This window comes from Scomber japonicus, chromosome 16 (assembly GCF_027409825.1).
Source record: "Scomber japonicus isolate fScoJap1 chromosome 16, fScoJap1.pri, whole genome shotgun sequence".
In the NCBI taxonomy this organism is placed as follows: domain Eukaryota; kingdom Metazoa; phylum Chordata; class Actinopteri; order Scombriformes; family Scombridae; genus Scomber; species Scomber japonicus.
Window position 1 is genome coordinate 12170600 of NC_070593.1, and position 18198 is coordinate 12188797.

The 18198-nt window shown below is 39.7% G+C and overlaps 1 protein-coding gene across 2 annotated transcripts; it reads left to right on the forward strand.

Moving 5' to 3' along the window:
- The first annotated feature begins 2315 nt into the window (after positions 1–2315).
- On the forward strand, positions 2316–14303 carry LOC128375272 (uncharacterized). 2 transcript variants are annotated; one of them, XM_053335576.1, is made up of 5 exons: positions 2316–2428; positions 11413–12047; positions 12139–12469; positions 12582–12757; positions 13204–14303. In XM_053335576.1, the coding sequence occupies exons 2-5, from the start codon at positions 11440–11442 to the stop codon at positions 13436–13438; spliced, it is 1350 nt and encodes a 449-aa protein (XP_053191551.1). In that variant the 5' UTR covers positions 2316–2428; positions 11413–11439; the 3' UTR covers positions 13439–14303. The 2 variants fall into 2 exon arrangements, with proteins under 2 accessions (XP_053191551.1, XP_053191552.1); XM_053335577.1 differs by having other exon boundaries at positions 12582–12668; positions 13204–13380.
- Positions 14304–18198: the final 3895 nt, after the last annotated feature.

Consider the following 18198-nt stretch of genomic DNA (forward strand, 5'->3'; position numbering starts at 1 on the left):
TACTAATTGTATAAGCATTCCATTTTGTATTCATGGTTTTCTGATGCTATTACATGCAGCTTTTTGTGCTGTCTGAGCCCTTAAGTGCCTGTAATCTGTGCACATATTAAGAATAATAAATGATGTTTGTTCACCCATTTGTGAGGCCTTTCCCACTCTGTTTTGTAATCCTTTTTTATCACATTAAGACTATGGCAAAAGATGCTAATCAAATATTGCTGTGAAGTGCTATCTGACAAGATGAAAGTACAGGAAGTTCAATAGAGGAGGAGTGAAGGGTCAATGTTTGTTCTGTGGTGACATTTGCTGGTGGAAAACAACTTTTATGAACTCTCACTTCAACTACCAATAACTAATCATCACTTGCAGCAGCGTGGTGAAAATTGGGTTCAGTTTCGCAAATTAATTTGTTCCTTTGGCCATCAGGCTTTTAAATGCTGCTGACTGGCTCATTTGCGCTCTGCAGTCATCCAGATTCATTTGTGGTCTTAGTGTGCCACCCAGTGGAGAAAACTTGTAATGATTCATGATACCTGATAAGGAAAAGGTGCCTCAGTTTTCTGTTTCTAGTTCAACTTTATTGACTGATATGTGTGTGTGTGTGTGTGTGTGTGTGTGTGTGTGTGTGAGAGTGTATATGTGTGTGTGTGAGTGAGAGTGTATATGTGTGTGTGTGAGTGATCTACTTTTTGCAGTGTCCGATTAAAGCTCGGGTCTGAAAACATCTAAATGCCCCTAACGGAAACCTTTCCGCTTCGCCACGGCCCGATGTGCGCAAGGGGGCGAGGTCCTGCCCAACGCTGCTTGCAGCTTTAATTTTGTTTTGTTTTTGTTTTATTTTTTTGTTTGTTTGTTTGTGTTTTTTATTTTGTTTAGTTTTTTTTTTATCTTGTGGTCTTTTTGTTGTTGTTTCTATGTGACTTGAGGCTGTAAACTGAATTGCCCTGCTGGGATAAATAAAGCTGTTTGTTTGATTGATTGATTGATTGATTGATAAACATAATAATAAACATGACCAATACATAATTAAGAAGTGTCTTAAAAAGTGTTATGAGATCTTAAAAGTGTGTGGCAAACACAAGACATACAACACCAGTGTATCCACAGTTTTCTGTAAATAGTATGGGTTTTCCTGTTTGTGTAAGGTGGTGGCTCTTTATTATATATTAGTATTTTTCTTCTGAGGGTAGATGATTTAGTAGAGTTTTAATTTCCAAAGGTGTTCAGAGTGATACTGTCTAGGTGAGACAGGGGCTAACCCCTGTCTCACCTACACAGTATCATCGAACTGATCGACTCACTGTGTCGTCTCGGGATTCTGAAAATAGTCATCAAGCTGCGGTAGGTTACTTATCATAGGTTAGATTATCAGATTTCAACCTAAAATGTGGTCTATGTTGCAAAACATCCATATTAAATGGTCTCAGAGAAGATCCATATGTGACTTTTTGGAAAGAACCAAGGCAAGCACTTTTATAGGACCCTGCTAATGTCACATCCTAACATAAAAAGCACAGACACAATCAAGGAAACCTAGCTGTAATGCTAAAAATGCCTTAAAATGTGCCAAGGGTGTTTTATCACTGCTCAAACCAGGTGTTTCAATGTTTGAGTAAGGATAAGGATAACTAATGGAATCCAACTGTAGGCGGAAGCTTTATCAATCATTAGCCTACATTTCTCTACACTGTGTAACTTTTTTGAGAAATCATTTGGTACATGCTGAGATGTATTCTGACTCATTCTGACTCATTTATTGACTTTTAACTGTAAAAAAAAATTAACTTCAAAAGTGTGTTTTGACAGGGAGAAGGTAGTGAAAGAGCACAATCACATACTCTGAAGGGAGCAGGATTCATTTCAGAATGTGTGTGTGTGTGTGTGTGTGTGTGTGTGTGTGTGTGTGTGTGTGTGTGTGTGTGTGTGTGTTAAATGTCTGAGTGCTGAGTGCCTAAGGCTTATCTTGGAACTGTTGCTCCTAAAAATAAAAAATAAAAAATATCCAGAGCTATCTCTTATGGCTGCCCCCGCCCTCACACACGCACACACACACACACACACACACACACACACACACTTCCGGGGCAAGTGCGTCAGATCCATACAGAATATGACTTATAAGCAGCAGCAGCACAGTGTTCCTATCTTTTGACTCATTTAAGCGCCTGAACCGTTTGTGGCAGAAATACTCTTGATTACATTTAAGCTTCCGCTCCACCCCAGAAACAAGCCTCACCCAGACATATAACCGGACACACAACCGGAGTTGCAGATGGAAAGTAAGGACAAGGGATGACACAGAGAAAATGAGAAGTAAAACCTAACGGACTGGATATGAGACCAATACAGGGATTAACCTGTAATATTTCTCAACGTTGTCTGTCTTTATCCGGCAGCTATATACTTGAAACAAGGGGAACAGCTTTGAGTAAGTGACTGTCTCTTGATATTTAATATCTTAATATTAAAGACATGAAATGATATTCGTATAGCTTCGGAGTACTTGGTGTTAAGTTCAGCTGTGATCCGCAGTCTATTGCGGGTGTCTACTGATAGTAAAGTTTGTCACGTTTACTCTCTTTACTCTAGTCCTACAGCACTAAAATATATTTCAGATATCATATTATAGCACACAGAGTGCACTTTTGCTTTCGCTTAGTCACTGAATCAACCAACTCTGCACATCTGAATATAACACATAATACCATGTTGTATCTCCAAATAGTCTGCACAATTCATGCAACTCTGCGTAGCCTACTGAGTTTCTAATTTTAATAGCTCTTTTAAATTATTTAGTTTGGTGTTGTGTTAGCTGAGCCGGAACAGGTACATTAACATTTCACTGTGTCTCACTGTGAATTTATTATAAACGCGATCCAAGTTACTGTGGCGTGTAGCCTGCGCACTTTTAAAAGGCATGCACCTATGTTTGCAAAACAAGTGTAGCTGAAAGTATTTTAAAATAAATAATGATTGAAAAAACTTATTTGCAACTCCATTTCCCTGAACTGATGCATGAGTCCGCATTCATACAACTACAAAGCAGCTCTTTCGTAATGCAAGCACAAAGGTGTTCTAATACATGAATTTCAACTCTTCCTCTTTTTCTGTCTGGCGTGTACAAGCTTTGTGCCACCATAGTCGTTGCACTCAAACACTTCCTTTTAGATTTGGTTTTTATCTTGTGGTTGTTAACTTGTGGTTTCCTGCCACCAACGGTGATGACAAAGTTATAGTGCTCATTGGTTTTGAGAAAAAGTTATTTTGCAGCTGTAATGTCAAAAGTAACCTATTAAACATAAATAATAATCATAAATATAATATACTATATAATTCCTCTCCCCGTTTCACTCTCTCTCCGTGTATCAGAAAGTAGGTTTTTCAAAGATTTGAGGGTCCATGGAGCTCCTATTACAATAGCAGCACTTCCTGGCTGAGCGTTGGCTCTCTCAGAATTTGTACAATTGAACCAATAACCCTAACACATTTCATTTTAAATAAAGGAATTTTAAAGGTGCAATGTGTAAGAATTGGCCACCAGATTCAAACAAATAGGGGGCAGCATATCACCCTCCCCTCCCTTTTCCCCCATTACCACTTACTGAATGTAGCATAAAGCTTACTGTTCACAATAAATCTGTGTTTTATCATCATCATGATATCAAAATGCCACTGAGACATTAAATCCAGCGGTAAATTACCAAAGAGCTGTAGAGATGAGTTCATTGTATCATGCAGCTGAAATGGCCAGCTGTCTCCCTAGGCAGAGGCTGCTGCACCAGCTGTATCTCTGACAACATTGGCACAACTTTAATAGGCTTTATTTGGGTAAACTTACCACATATTGAGATTCTAAATGGTTTCAGTCTGTCAGTCCTAGCTGCTCGGTTGGCTCTGAGCAGCGCCACTTCTTCTTCCTCTCATGTAGGACTGAAGGCAGACTGGATGGTACAGTGATTCACTATCACCCCTGAAATACAAAAGTGGTATGAAAAGATAGGACAGGCCGGTGCTAGCTGGTTATTATGCTAACTTCAGTAGATATCTTTGCTACACAAAACACAACAGTTTTGATGTTATGTCAGACTATTATCTGTTATTTTTTTACATTCAGTTCATAATTTTGAATGTTTTAAGCTAAATGTCTGGCTAAATCTTACATGTTGCACCTTAAAAGGATTTATGGAATATTTCGAGCACCAGACTCAAACATCAGACTCTGACTCTGGTAATTTGTTAGTACTATTAAGAAGATCAGCTGAACACACAGTGCCATGATGGGCAGAAAAAGGTATAAGTTTAAATCCAAAGCCATGAAAGGCCTATCTTTCTAACACTTAATAATAGAGCCTGCATTTACCCTGTAATGTCCCATGAAACTTAAAGTGCAACATCCTTAAATTAATTCATGCATATAAAATATTAACATACTTAATACTTAAAAGTAGGTGCAGGCAAAAAAACAGAGAACAATAAGGTAAAAGTTTTGGGATTGTCTCGTGGCTGAATTTTACACCTCTGATCAGTCTGATCACCGGCTGTGATTGGCCACCGCAGCTTGCATTCCTCCAAAAGCTGATTCTGTATCAACTCTCTCTGACCATTACAGCTAAATACCCCACAGCCTAAATGCACTACCAACGTTTTTTGCTGCAATGCCTAATTTGATTTGAAATATTGATTTAGATTGTAACTTGTGACATTTACCATGTATTTTACAAGAATCCATATCAGTCAGTATATAGAGACAGAGTGCAATTTGCAACCACGCCGACCAGAGGGAAAAACAATCAGTGCCATAATAGGCAACCAAGGACTGAAATGCTCACAAAATGCCCGTAGGTAGCTACAAACATTCGATTTAAGCAAGTTAAAGGATTATTTTAGCGCCATATGTCTAGCAGAGAGGAAAATGTAGTTTATAACATTATTGAGTGCTGACATCACATCTATTGTAGAGATTAGGGCTGGGCAATATATCGATATTATATCGATATCGTGATATGAGACTACATATTGTCCCAGAATTTGGATATTATAATATTGTGATACGGCAGAAGTTTTGTCTTGTTCTGGTTTTAAAGGCTGCATTACAGTAAAATTATGTAATTTTCAAGACTGTTCTAGCTGTTCTGTTATTTGCCTTTACCCACTTTGTCATAATACCCACATTATTGATTATTATTTATCAAAAATATCATTGTGCAGATATTTTTTGAAGGCACCAATAGGCATCCCCACAACATCGTTGCAATATTGATATCGAGGTATTTGGTCAAAAATATTGTAATATATGATTTGATCTATATTGCGCAGCCCTATACAGTTGTGCTATCTCGCAGCCAAGACAGCGAAGGAGTGGCTTCAGGACAAGTGAATGTCCTTGAGTGGCCCAGCCAGAGCCCAGACTTGAACCCAATTGAACATCTCTGGAAAAACCTGAAAATAACTGTGCAGCGACACTCCCCATCTAAACTGACAGAGCTTGACAGGATCTGCAGAGAAGAATGGGAGAAATACCCTAAATACAGGTACTCAAGAAGACTTGAGGCTGTAATCGCTGCCAAGAGTGCCTCAACAATAGGGCTGGGCAATTAATCAAAAAATAATTGAAACCGACATTTAGAAACACTAATCGACTTAATCTTGCTCATATCAACTAATCGTGGTGTTCACTGTTGCCATGACAAGTAAGGGTTGCATATCTTTAAGGAATTTGAACTTAACTTGTCTCCAGTGATCATTCTAACCCAAACCATGATCTTTTCATAGTTCTAATCAAGTGGGTTTTGTGCCCAAACTAGACATTAACCACATTGTCACACCTTAAAACATCATTATTTTCACTCCCTAAAGATACTCATGTGCGGAAATATCACAAAATATCGAGTGAGGGCAGCAGTGTAAAATCCAAAAGAAAAACATAATTGTTTATCAAGGGTGGAGATAATCTTTCATTAATCGTAATCGAGGTTAAAAGTTCAATTAATCGTGATTTTGATTTTTGCCATAATTGCCCAGCCCTACTCAACAAAGTACTGAGTAAAGGGTGTGAATACTTATGTACATGCGATAGTTCAGTTGTTGTTTTTTTAAAATAAATTTGCAAAAAAAAGGAATTCAATCAATTTTGGAATAAGGCTGTAACATAACAAAATGTGGGGAAAGTGAAGGGGTGTGAATACTTACCGGATGCACTGTATATGAGGTGCAATATAAACTAAAGCTTTTGCCCTTTGCTCATGGCAGTAGTGTCAATCAGTCTTTATAATGCACATGTTGTCAGTTTGAGGGTGGGGGGTGGGGGGTGGGGGGGGGGCTGAGTACTTGCCCCTTTGCTATTTGAACATTATATCCCTGTATGACACATGGTGACAGCTGTTACTGTTATCAAGGAGAGACCAACAAAGCACTGCTCACTCCTGCTACACCTGTGTTGCAACTAATGAACCCTCTGTTATATGGTTGACCCTAAATATAATGACAAGAAAGCTACTAAACTTTCAACCTTCCAGTTTATCAGTTTATCAGTGTTCTGCTCCATGCTCTGTGAGAGAAAGGGGACAGAAGAGGATGTTCCCGCCCAATAAGATCACAGGGGGTATTATGTCTGTGTGTGTGTGTGTGTGTGTGTGTGTGATTGTGTGCGTGTGTGTGTATTCAGTCATAGGCTACTTTTGGGACAAAAGCCGTGTCACCAATTGGGAAAAGGCTGATTTTTGGGTCAGAGGTTAAGGTTAGAGTTCAGTTATGGTTAGGGTTTAGAAAGTAGTAGTAATAGTTATGGTAAGTATCCAGAAAATGAATGTAAGTCTATTTAATGTCCCCAAAAGTGACCATAGTGTCATGTGCGTGTGTGTTATGTTGGCAGCTTTTAAACATCACACCGTAAAAAGCAACAAGTTCTGCAGGCTGGACGAGGCAAATCTTCATCATACACTGTGGTGAAGGTTTTGTTATTGTATGGGTAAATGAATTGCGTCATTAGCCCAAGGCACAAAGTAATTGGTCTGAAGAACTCAGCTTATTATGTTTGACTGAATGAAGTATAAACAATTAGCTGTCAAAAACAAAAAAACCCTGAGTGGTGAAACAGATGCTCCTTTAAAGATATTTAGCATATACATATTGCTTTTAAACAAAGAATCTGCTTTTGATATGATGACAACCTCTCTGATCCAGAGCATAACATATAGCTCTTCAAATCCCATAATTACAAAGAAATTAAATTTTTAAAAAACTACAAGGCATAAAACAATTGGGAAGGAAAAGAGAAAATCTTTAAAGATGAACAAATTCAAAGCGGCAAAACTGGTCAGAAAATTAAAGCTGCAACTAGATGAATTGCTGTTCTGGTTAATATTTTTAAAGGCACAATCTGCTATCCAAATGTAAACTTGATGGTAACTCCACTAACAAAAGTCAAACAACAAGATTCAAATCTGCTATAAAAGGACTTCTAGCTATAGATAAGCCGCAGTTAGAACAAACCACACAGCTATAAAGTCTTATCTTAAGACAGTTAGGTGCAAGCACCATTTTGTAATTTTACCCCTGGCTCTTGCAAGACAAACATATTTGAAGCTTCAACAAGTCTCTCCCTGTTTGCAGAGAATGTTTGAATATGGGTTTCTATAATTCAGCAAGTTGTATGCAAGCGGAATTGTGAACGTAGCCTTTGGCTGTTCATATTACACTTTTAAATGTGGCCTCCTGAAGTGACCCGCATGCTCAGTTGATCATTAATGGGTGTTGCTCCAGAATAACGTCAAAGCCGCACCCCCAGACACCCCCAGCCCCCCCCCACACCCACACTGTCCCAAATGGCTAGAACCACCCCCCAGCATTCTCCTGCACATCACCTCTCCATCTGCCCCCCCTCCTTCTCCACCACCTCCTCCCCTTCCCCCACTGGGGACACCAGTGTCAACCATCCAATGGTGACTACAGGCCAGGTAAAGAGGCAGCTGGAAAGACTAAATCAGCGAAAGGCAGCAGGCCCTGATGGCATCACACCTAGGATCATGAAGACCTGTGCCAGCCAGCTGTCTCCTGTACTGAGACATCTGTACAACCTGAGTCTGAGTCAGGAGAATGTCCCGATGCTGTGGAAGACGTCCTGTCTGGTTCCAGTCCCCAAGAAGTCGATGTCATCCGACCCAGCTGACTATAGACCGATCGCCCTCACATCCCATGTGATGAAAGTCCTGGAGAGACTGGGTCTCAGGCAGGAGTCTTTTGAGACCGTGGACAATGACCAGCACCCTCTACATCACACAGTGGACGTACAGTGGAACACCTTCTCACACAGGCTGCTACAGCTCCACTGTCGAAGGGACAGATACAAGAAATCTTTCCTGCCACTGCCACATCACACTGTATAATAATAGCTAAAAAACTCTGTTCATAACTTACAGTCACTACGCACTTTATTTTCTACACACAGTTACACACATCGCACATTTTTTACTTTTTTAAATTTTTTACACTAAAATCAACACTGCCAATTAGTTGTATATACTTTTGGTCACTTTTCAGGTCACTTTTAACTGTGGTGTGAACGTAGCCTTAGTGACATGGTATGAGAACAAAAAACATGAAAATAACAGTTAGTCAGTGGGATTCGCAACACAATACATTAAGTCTAGCATTTTTTAAATATTCATGGGTCACCAAGTCAATCTCCCTGGCTTTTTTTCCTTCAAATCTTTATTATTTACAGTCTCACAGCAGAGGAGTCCAAGTCTCCAGCTCTGGTAAATGACAAGGCAGTGTGACTACTCAGGTGAAATATGTTCTGTGTCAGGAGCACGAGGGTTAGAGATGATTTGTAATGTGATTGTGTTTTTGCATGTCATTGTGACTGTATTTATCCAGAGATTGACATTATCATTAAGTAGTAGAGAAAGAGTTGTGTGGGTGTTAACTCGCCCAAGATGGCTGCTTAGGAGAAGCGGGCCAAGTTAGCTTAGCAGATTTCCCCGTTCTTTTGTAAATATAAATTGCAAAAGTAATAATAATAATAATAATAATTTTTATTTGTAATGCACTTTTCATAAAAGCAATCTCAAAGTGCTACAGAGTAAAAATGACACATAAAATCAGCAATCATATGCTTTTTTAAAAAGGTGGGTTTTCAGGCCACATTTAAAAGTGTCAGTAGCCTGTGGTGCCCTCAGGTGGTCTGGGAGGGCGTTCCAAAGACAAGGGGGCGGCGGAGCAGAAAGCCCGATCTCCCATTGTGTGGAGCTTAGTCCTTGGGGTTTTAAGGAGATGGGTGGAGGAAGAACGGAGGGAACGTGTGGATGTCTGAGGAGTGAGGAGGTCCTTGAGGTATGTGGGGGCAGTTCCATGGAGGCACTGGTGGGTGAGGAGGGAGACAGGGAGCCAGTGGAGTGTTTTTAGAATGGGAGTGATGTGATTGATTTCACCAGCAGTACGTGTACTGCTGGCAAAACAGTAACTGCAAAGTAATATGTCGGTAAAAAGTCACTATTTTACCCGTAACCCCCCTCAAAACCAACGTGGCAAGAACATCAAGGAGACTGCAGATGCACCTAAAATGGCGGAATCACCCCCACAAGACGCCACAACCGTGATAACTGAACTGCAGGGTACCAAAACTATCCTCGAGAGCCTAGCAACGGACGTCTCGGGGGTAAAAAGGGGAGTTGAGGTGGTGAATGAAACAGTGAAAAGTCTGGGCTGCAGAATTACCGAGGCAGAATCCAGAATATCCAAACTGGATAAACGGTACAAGGATTTTTTTCTTCCAAGACTATCCACAGGGGATACGAGGAGGTGAGACGAATTCTCCATAAGCGTAATGTGGAATATGCCTTGCGATACCCAGCAACGATGACCTTCTCACAGAACAAGCGCCGGCATGAGTTCTCATGTGCGGCGGATGCCAAAGCTTTTCTCACCTGCTACGAAGGTGAGGGGACAGTGGGGGCCAGCAGAGAAGAAGAGTGCGACACTGACAACACATGAAAACATACCATGAAACAACGTTACTGGAATGATGCCGTAAAAAACGACGCTGAAGTTAGCTTCCGATTCGTCAGTTTCTGATTCGGCACTAAAGGGGAACGCCAGCTTCCAATTCGGGGAGAGTTAAGGGGAAATTAACGCAATGTGCAGTGCGACTGTTTGTCTACTGATTGTCTGTTTTTTGTGACGCATCTTGATGTGAAAACATTTTAGACATTTCAGGTAAGACATCAACTTTGCCTAACACCCACTATTGTATTTATTAAACTTTTATTTTATTTTGGAAGAAGCTTAAGGGGAGATTTCACCATTTCTATCAGCCACAGTCTTAACTAATGGTATTATGTCACCCCAAATCAGGCTAAATCGTGCCGTTCGACAAGGATCGCCTCTGTCACCTCTAATTTTTGTCATATTTCTTGAACCCCTGGACATAGCCTTATGGGCTAATTCAAATATATGGAGTGTGCAGGCTGGTCAGGAAGAACACAAGCTTCTGATTAGAAAAAACTATGTGCATCATGGTACTGTTACTCACGTGAAACACAGTCACTATTAGCTATTGAGCATCAAACCTCACTCACACCCAGTGTGTGTGTGTGTGTGTGTGTGCGTGTGTGTGTATGTGTGTGTACACACATATATATATATATGTATGTAGACAAAATATTAGATATGCCTTTCAATACAATTCAGTCTGTGTCAATTCAATTCAACATTATAAGCTTATAGGGAAATTTATTGCATGGATTTGCATGACCAGTACAAGAGACCAAATGTTATGATTTGTACCAGACTAGGATCAAGATGAATGAACAGGATTCATTGCCAGGGTAGCAGAGTAAGAAGGAGGAAGCAGGGCGGAAGCTGGGTGAGGCAGATGGCTGGAGGGTGGTGATGAATGAGGGATAATGGCGTGGGCTGAGAGAATGTGGCGGTTGGTTAGTGGGCTGGAAAGCAGGAAGGCAGATGAGTTGTGATCCCAGAGCACCAGAAAGGGAGAGAGCAGTCACCAAGGAATTAAATACTAGGAAATAATCACTATACCAGGAACAGCTTGACACAATAACAACCACTGAGGATGAAACAAATAACGATCAGCAGAGTGAGGGAAGGAGCACCACACCCACCACACAGACTTGGAGAGACAAACAAAGGAACACAAGGGGAGGCGGGGAAAACAATAAAAAATAAATAAATTTAACAAATGGTAACTTCAAGTTTCCCATTATCACAAATTACAAAGAGGCTCAAGGTGCTTTACAATCTGTACAGCATACAACACCGTACATCATGGCAGGATTCCACTATTATTTTGAATTAAGTTTCACTGATTTATTCACCACAGCCTTAACCATCATTGTGCTTTGTTCTTCAAATGTCTAATGTATCTAACTGTGATTATTAACTCTGCATCAGGTTGAGAATCCATCTTGTTTTGGCTGGATGGAAATGGCAATTCAGCAATCGAAGTTCTTCCTCTTCCTCATTACTTTCATCGTCATTTACATCATCATCATCACCACTCTGAGAGCACCCGGGACAAACAAGTCTGTCCCTAAGCCATGTGGACCTCCAAAGATATGCCCTGGTCACTTCTCTGAGCAGACCATCACCCCCCTCACCAACACCAAGCACTTGCTGGTGTCAGCCTTCATGGACCAAAGAGTGAATGGTTTGGATATACGCATCATTGGTATATTCAGGAGAGACTCCATCCAACCCCTTCACTGTTTTTTCTGCTGTGTAGATCACTTGTCAAGAACAAGAACTCCAGCAACAATTTTACAACATTCAGACAACTTTGGTTTTCCTTTCGTCACTACAGATGTCATGTGTCAGATTCCTCAAAACTGCAACGCTACACATGTCACTCTTTTGCCTCAGTCAGAAAAAGTGTTTGCACCTGAGCAGATGTGGCTCCCCATAAGAAACAAAAAGACCAACGGGAAGGAAAATAAAAAGTTGCAGTTTGACTTCACAGTCTGTATCTCCAACCTGTTTGGAGACTACAACAATGTGCTTCAATTTGCACAGACTCTGGAGATGTACAGGTCAGCACAGCTCTATTATACCTGTGTGTATATAGCTAAACTTGACTAACTTTTTGACTAAAGTTTTAATATTTCCCTTACCTTTCTCCAGGCTGCTTGGTGTGAACAGAGTGGTTATCTATAACACCAGCTGTGGCCCAGACCTTAACCGCCTGCTGCACAGTTACAGCCAGGAGGGTTTTGTGGAGATGGTTCCTTGGCCCATTGACCAGCATCTGAATCCATCTCGTGGCTGGCTCCACTCAGAGCATGGAGGGGACTTGCACTACTTTGGCCAGCTGACCACGCTTAATGAGTGCATTTACAGATCGATGGACCGGTCACGCTACGTCCTGTTGAACGACATTGATGAGATAATAATGCCATACCAGCACAATGGACTAATGCCTCTGATGAACATGCTCGAACAGCAGCATCCAAATGTAGGTTGTTTTGGGTGTGTATTTGAGACATTAGTATCCAAATCTTTTGATATACTTTTTGATATTCATTAATATTCTCTTTCCGCCTTTATGCTGTGTCTATGTTCTCCAGACAGGGGTGTTCCTCATTGAGAACCATATCTTTCCTAAGCACCATTTCGAGCCAAGTAAGAAGTTTGACCTACCTCAGTGGAAAGGGGTGAATGGAATTAATATTCTAGAGCACATCTACAGGGAGGAGCCCCAAAGAAACATATATCACCCGCATAAGATGATAGTTCAGCCGAGGTAATAAAGATAGTCACAACATCAGCCCAAAAATGTGCTTTTCTGATTGTTGTCCAGCAGTCATGGATGCATTTGCTTTATTAAATATTATTTTAAATAGGCTTGTACAGTAAATGACTAGCAATTCTATCTTATACCTGACATAAATGAGTATGGGAAAATCATGGTAATTCTGGATTTGGATGTTGGATTTCTGTAACATTATCAGTTTCAAAGTACCAAACATGACCAAAAGGTGCACTGATTAAATCAAATGCAATCCCCTTGTTGTCACTTAAGAAAAACCTACTGACATTTTCAACTAGGCCATTTTTAAGTCACTAGATCAACAAATCACAGCTTGTCAGGACAAGCCCCCAATTTGTCATGCCTTGTAAGCCATGACAGATATAGGTAAAGTCAAAGAATTGTGCTTAATTCAACATGTATGTATCTGTGCCTCACAGGTTAGTGGAGCAGACCTCAGTGCATGAAGTGCTCAAAACTTTTGGACGGCGGTACAAGGTTCCACTTGAAGTGTGTCGGATCATTCACGTCCGTGTGGCTCTGCAGGGGTCGCTGAAACTCGAGCAGCTCCATGAAGACAAAAGACTGTGGGACTTCCACGAAAAACTGATTCCCAATGTGGACAAGGCATTGAAGAGAGTGGGGCTGCTGAACTCAGAGACGAAAAGCTCATGATTGGAGGACAGACAGCCAGAATGACACATGGAAGATGATGAATGAGCACCTTCAACGGCAGGGGTATTTAATAATATGCTGCTACAATCGGGGCAGGGGGCATCTTTGCCATTGTTTTTTTAAACATCTTATTTTACTAAGTGCCACCATAAATCCTGGTCTTTTGAACTATTGAGGAACTGCAGAGTAATGCAGGTACTATGTGGTGTATCTGGTTGTAACCAATTGCCTTATGCCATTTACATTTTGTTAATGATATGCTTTAAGGCTGATATATACTTCTGCGTCGGAATGACGCAGACCCCTACGCCATAGCCTGACGTGCACCTCCAAAAAATCCTAACTACGTGTCACGGCAACGCGGACCGCAAGGGCTGTGATTGGTCCGGTGAAAGTGTCAGTTCCTCCAGCAGTTGCTTTATTTATTAATAATAAACAAAAGGTATGTGTTTTCTGTTATTAACGCGCATAGCGCAATGCTACATGCTACCGTGACCGGAAGATAAACAAGGATACAGACAGAGACTCCTCTGAAACCACACACACACAGTCACACAAGCAACACGTTCCCTCGACGCAGAACTTCGAAAGGACAACGACGGCGTCGCTCCGACGCAGAAGTAAAAATCAGCCTTTACTGGAAATAATGCTCTCCCCCAGTCTTCTCTGTAGGGAACTGTATATCACTGTGGGAAAAAAAGGTCAGAATTCAGACTTTAAACTCAGAATTCTGAGATTAAAGTCAGAATTCTTCTGTAGTACGAAAGAGGATTAGGGCCACTGTGACCCCTGACTAAACTCAGAACTCTGAGAAAAAAGTCAGAACTAACTTTTTTTCCCACACTGGCCCTAATCCTCTCCCGTACATTTGTACATATCACACTGTAAATAAAAAACACAACCTGTTCAAGTTTCGTTAGTTTGTTCAGTCATTCATTGGGCAGGTTAGTGGCTAGTTTTGAAAATATTTTTCAGGTATGTGTTGCTGTGGTTCTATGGCATACAACAGCCTCAATTAAACACTCCTTTTATTTACTGCCTCGCTTCGATATGACAAATTTTATGATGAAGATGTAAAGTGAGCTTCCCCTGTTTAAAACACCAGCACTGCATGACAATAAGTTTTTTGTTTTTTGAGACAAATGAAACAGCTTCAATTGTCTCAGGTATGGCTTTACTAATCTGTGCAGTCATGTGTTTTCTCCTGGGTGTTTGGGTTTTGTTGTTGTTGTTGATTTTTGGAGTGGTACATGGGGGCAATGCATCATGCTGTTTATCATTTTATCACCTTGCTGCTGTGCCTGTCATTTAGCATGTGAGCTCAGCTGCAGTTTAGAAAGGGTTCTGCTAAGCCAGAACTAGTGGAGTTTTAAAATGCTGATGCATCAATCAGATTAACCTGATTAAACAATTTGTGTGTCTCACTGCTTTAATTACTGACAAACCTACCACATGACCTCATTGCTGGTGCATCGATTAATTCTTCATAGCAACAAACCAATTAAGATTTGTCAGATAATTATCAACCCCCTTTCTAGCATCAAAAATGAACTGTGGCAGATGTGATACTCTTTTTAAATGTAATTACACAATTACATTAGTTTACCACAATGAATCTTTGGCTACTAAATGCTCCACTATGTTCACCAGCTGGTATCTAACTTTTACATTTTTTGTCTTCAATTGGAAGAATGGGCTGAAAGCCATCAACTGCACTATTTTTACCAGGAGAGTCAATTTTTGCTACAAACAAAACATGTAACATCAGAATAATTTAAAATGTGCTATAATCACATAAAACGTCTACACATCGTGGCTTCTTTAAGTCTGCTTGTATTGCTGTGACTGAAAGAAGCTGTCTCCTAGTCTGCAATTTTTATGTCTATTTTTTTCTATTTCTATTTTTTAATAACTTGGGTGAAAAGGTGAATAAGAAAAAAAGTTGGATTCATGAAGTGTTAATCATTTATTTAAATTGCAGATTACAGTCTCTGATAAAAAATGGGGGGAGGATGTATTCTGCAACTTTTTTTAAACTCACACACATGGCACACCACGAGGAAGTACAACTTTTATAGGCCAACGAGAATCATGATCATGCGATTTCTTATCAGTGTGTAAGCAGGGTGGGTTTACACAAATCAATAAATAGCTCATTGTTCCTGTGAGCAGTTATAATGATCTCAGGGAATATCTTTGTCTATCTGTCTTCTTTGTGAAATACTGTATATTTAACTCTAACTAGTTAATGGTTAATATATTACTTTGATAATTGTGAAATAATAGAAGGTCATGTATGAGTTAAGTAAATCATTTCCCTTGTCCCTTGAAGTGCTTTAGAGTTAGAGCTGGCAACATTAATGGGAACATTGTGCAAACTCAGAAAAAGGGATATGTTTGTGTTCATTTCATGGGTGTTTCTGAGAAAGGTGTTTCACTTAGTATTGACCTAAACCACAATTAAGTGTTGGATGGCGTCGGTCAATATTTGCAGGAAACTAAGACACTAAGTGAGGCTTTTTTCAGATTGCTTTTGGACCTGATGCAGGTCAGTAATCATTGTACTCAATGTACTCTTATTTATCTGACAGCTATAGTTACTAGTTACTTTATAAATAATTGACATATTACATTTACACATAAAACATGATTATCTTATAATACCCCACAGTTTATATGAAAGTAAAATTATGATCACCTCAACGACAGTAAAATGCTACTCACACTTTCATAAATCACTTTTATTAAACTAATGATAGGCACTTGTACTTACAGCAATGTGTTTTCCCAGTTTAAAGTATTGTTACTTAAGAATTGTTTTGCTGACTTCACTGTGCAGAATGATATATGTGCAATAGTTTGACACTAGAAGGTTTCCACATTCATCTCCTTACAGGGGAAAGTCTCTTAAAATCTCAGTTTAAGATGTGGACCTACAAGCACCCCCAAGTCAATTGTCTTCCAGTATGCAGCTCACACAAGTGTGACTGAGAATGGACATCTTTTGTTAAGTACAGTAGCTAAACTTTTGAAATTAACAATATTATTATTCACTGATTATGGATTTTTCAATGAGAGACAATGAGTCATGTTAACTATGCAATTAGGGTTTTTTTTGTTTTGTGGGATAGATATTAATACACCATAAACAAAAGTTGGGTGAACAGTCCTCTGGAAGCCCTGTATTCATGTTAAATGATGTTTTGAGCTATCACTAAGCCTTGCAGTATCAGGCTGTGCCATGCTTATTACATGATAAGTGACACTTTACTCTTGCCCTGACCTAACTATCTTTAAGGTGCCTTTAAATCCTACTCTAACCCAACAAAGAGCAGATGGCAGCATGACTCAGCCTTGTATCTACACTTGGCTTGATAGGCAGTATCATTACAATACCATGTCTTACTCATTGCCTTCCTTCTAGCTCATATTAAAAAAAAATAAAAACATATTAGACAAATTGTTATTTAAAGCAAAGTATTTTAACTATACTAAAATATGTAGGGATGGGATCTTAAAGGGTCTAAATACTTATCTATAGATATCTATCTACATCTATCTATATCTATAGCGCCTTTAAATGCCAAACTCTGTGTGCTTGGAATATATCCAAAAGACTTCGAAACAACCTCGAAACAAACTAGACTTCTGGACTTCGGACTTCTTCAAGTCAGGAGAGCAATTGCACTGTGCTGGAAGAGTATGGATGCTCCATCGATGGGAATGTGGATAAAAGAGTTATCTACCTGAATCGGGCTGGAGAGACTAACTTGTATCACTAAGGGCAAGCGGAAAGACTTTATTTAGCTTTGGGAACCATACATGCACATTATTAATTACGGGTGGAAATATTGGCTTCAACTTAAAAAGGAATTGTAAAGGGAGAAGAAAAAATAAAAAATAAATAAATATATATATATACATTGTATAATATTGTATTTTGACATACAGAAAATCCTCTGCAGTTTCTTGGTGTGCTGCTGCAGGATTTTGTTTCCAGGCAACTCTGAAAACACCCTTGTGTGTTGCGGAACTAAACAACAGTATTTCAGCTGAGAGTAGCAAGTATCAAGGAAATAGCCTGGTACTGTTAGGAAACATCTGTTCATAGAAGGATGTGCTTTCCTACCAAGTACAAGGGCAGTAATGCTGGAGATAACATAGATTATTTACACACCTGAAATGACCATAACAATCCCAATCTCCCCTTTTCACATTATGATCGTTCATCCTATGGCGCATTACAAAGAAAACAACTTTTATTATTATTAGGGCCTGAGTACTAACAATGCGAAGGCCCTATTGAATATGCAGGAATCTTTTCTCATTTTTCTTCATACAAAACAAACGCATTTTTGACAGCCTAAAGGTGCGGTGAATTTAGTTGTTTCGGGGCAGAGCGGGGGAGTCCCCAATAGGCTACAACAATCAGTTTATAATGTAAAATAACAAATGACCAAAAATGACCAGAATGACCAAATAAAAGGTAAGAAATTACTCCTACACATAAAAAATGACTTTGATACAACTCATTCACAGGACTGCACAAAATAGGTGCTATCCCTGTGACCATGGAAAAACAGGATCAATTATATATATTGTGCATATTTTCCTAAATTAATCAGCTTTTCTTCTAATATTTTGTACATTTGGTTTTCTCTAGTTTTCAGTACATGATACAAAAATCAAACATCTGGCATGATAGATAGACACATAGATGAGATGTGTTACTGTTAATATCTGTAGTGCCCGAGCACTAA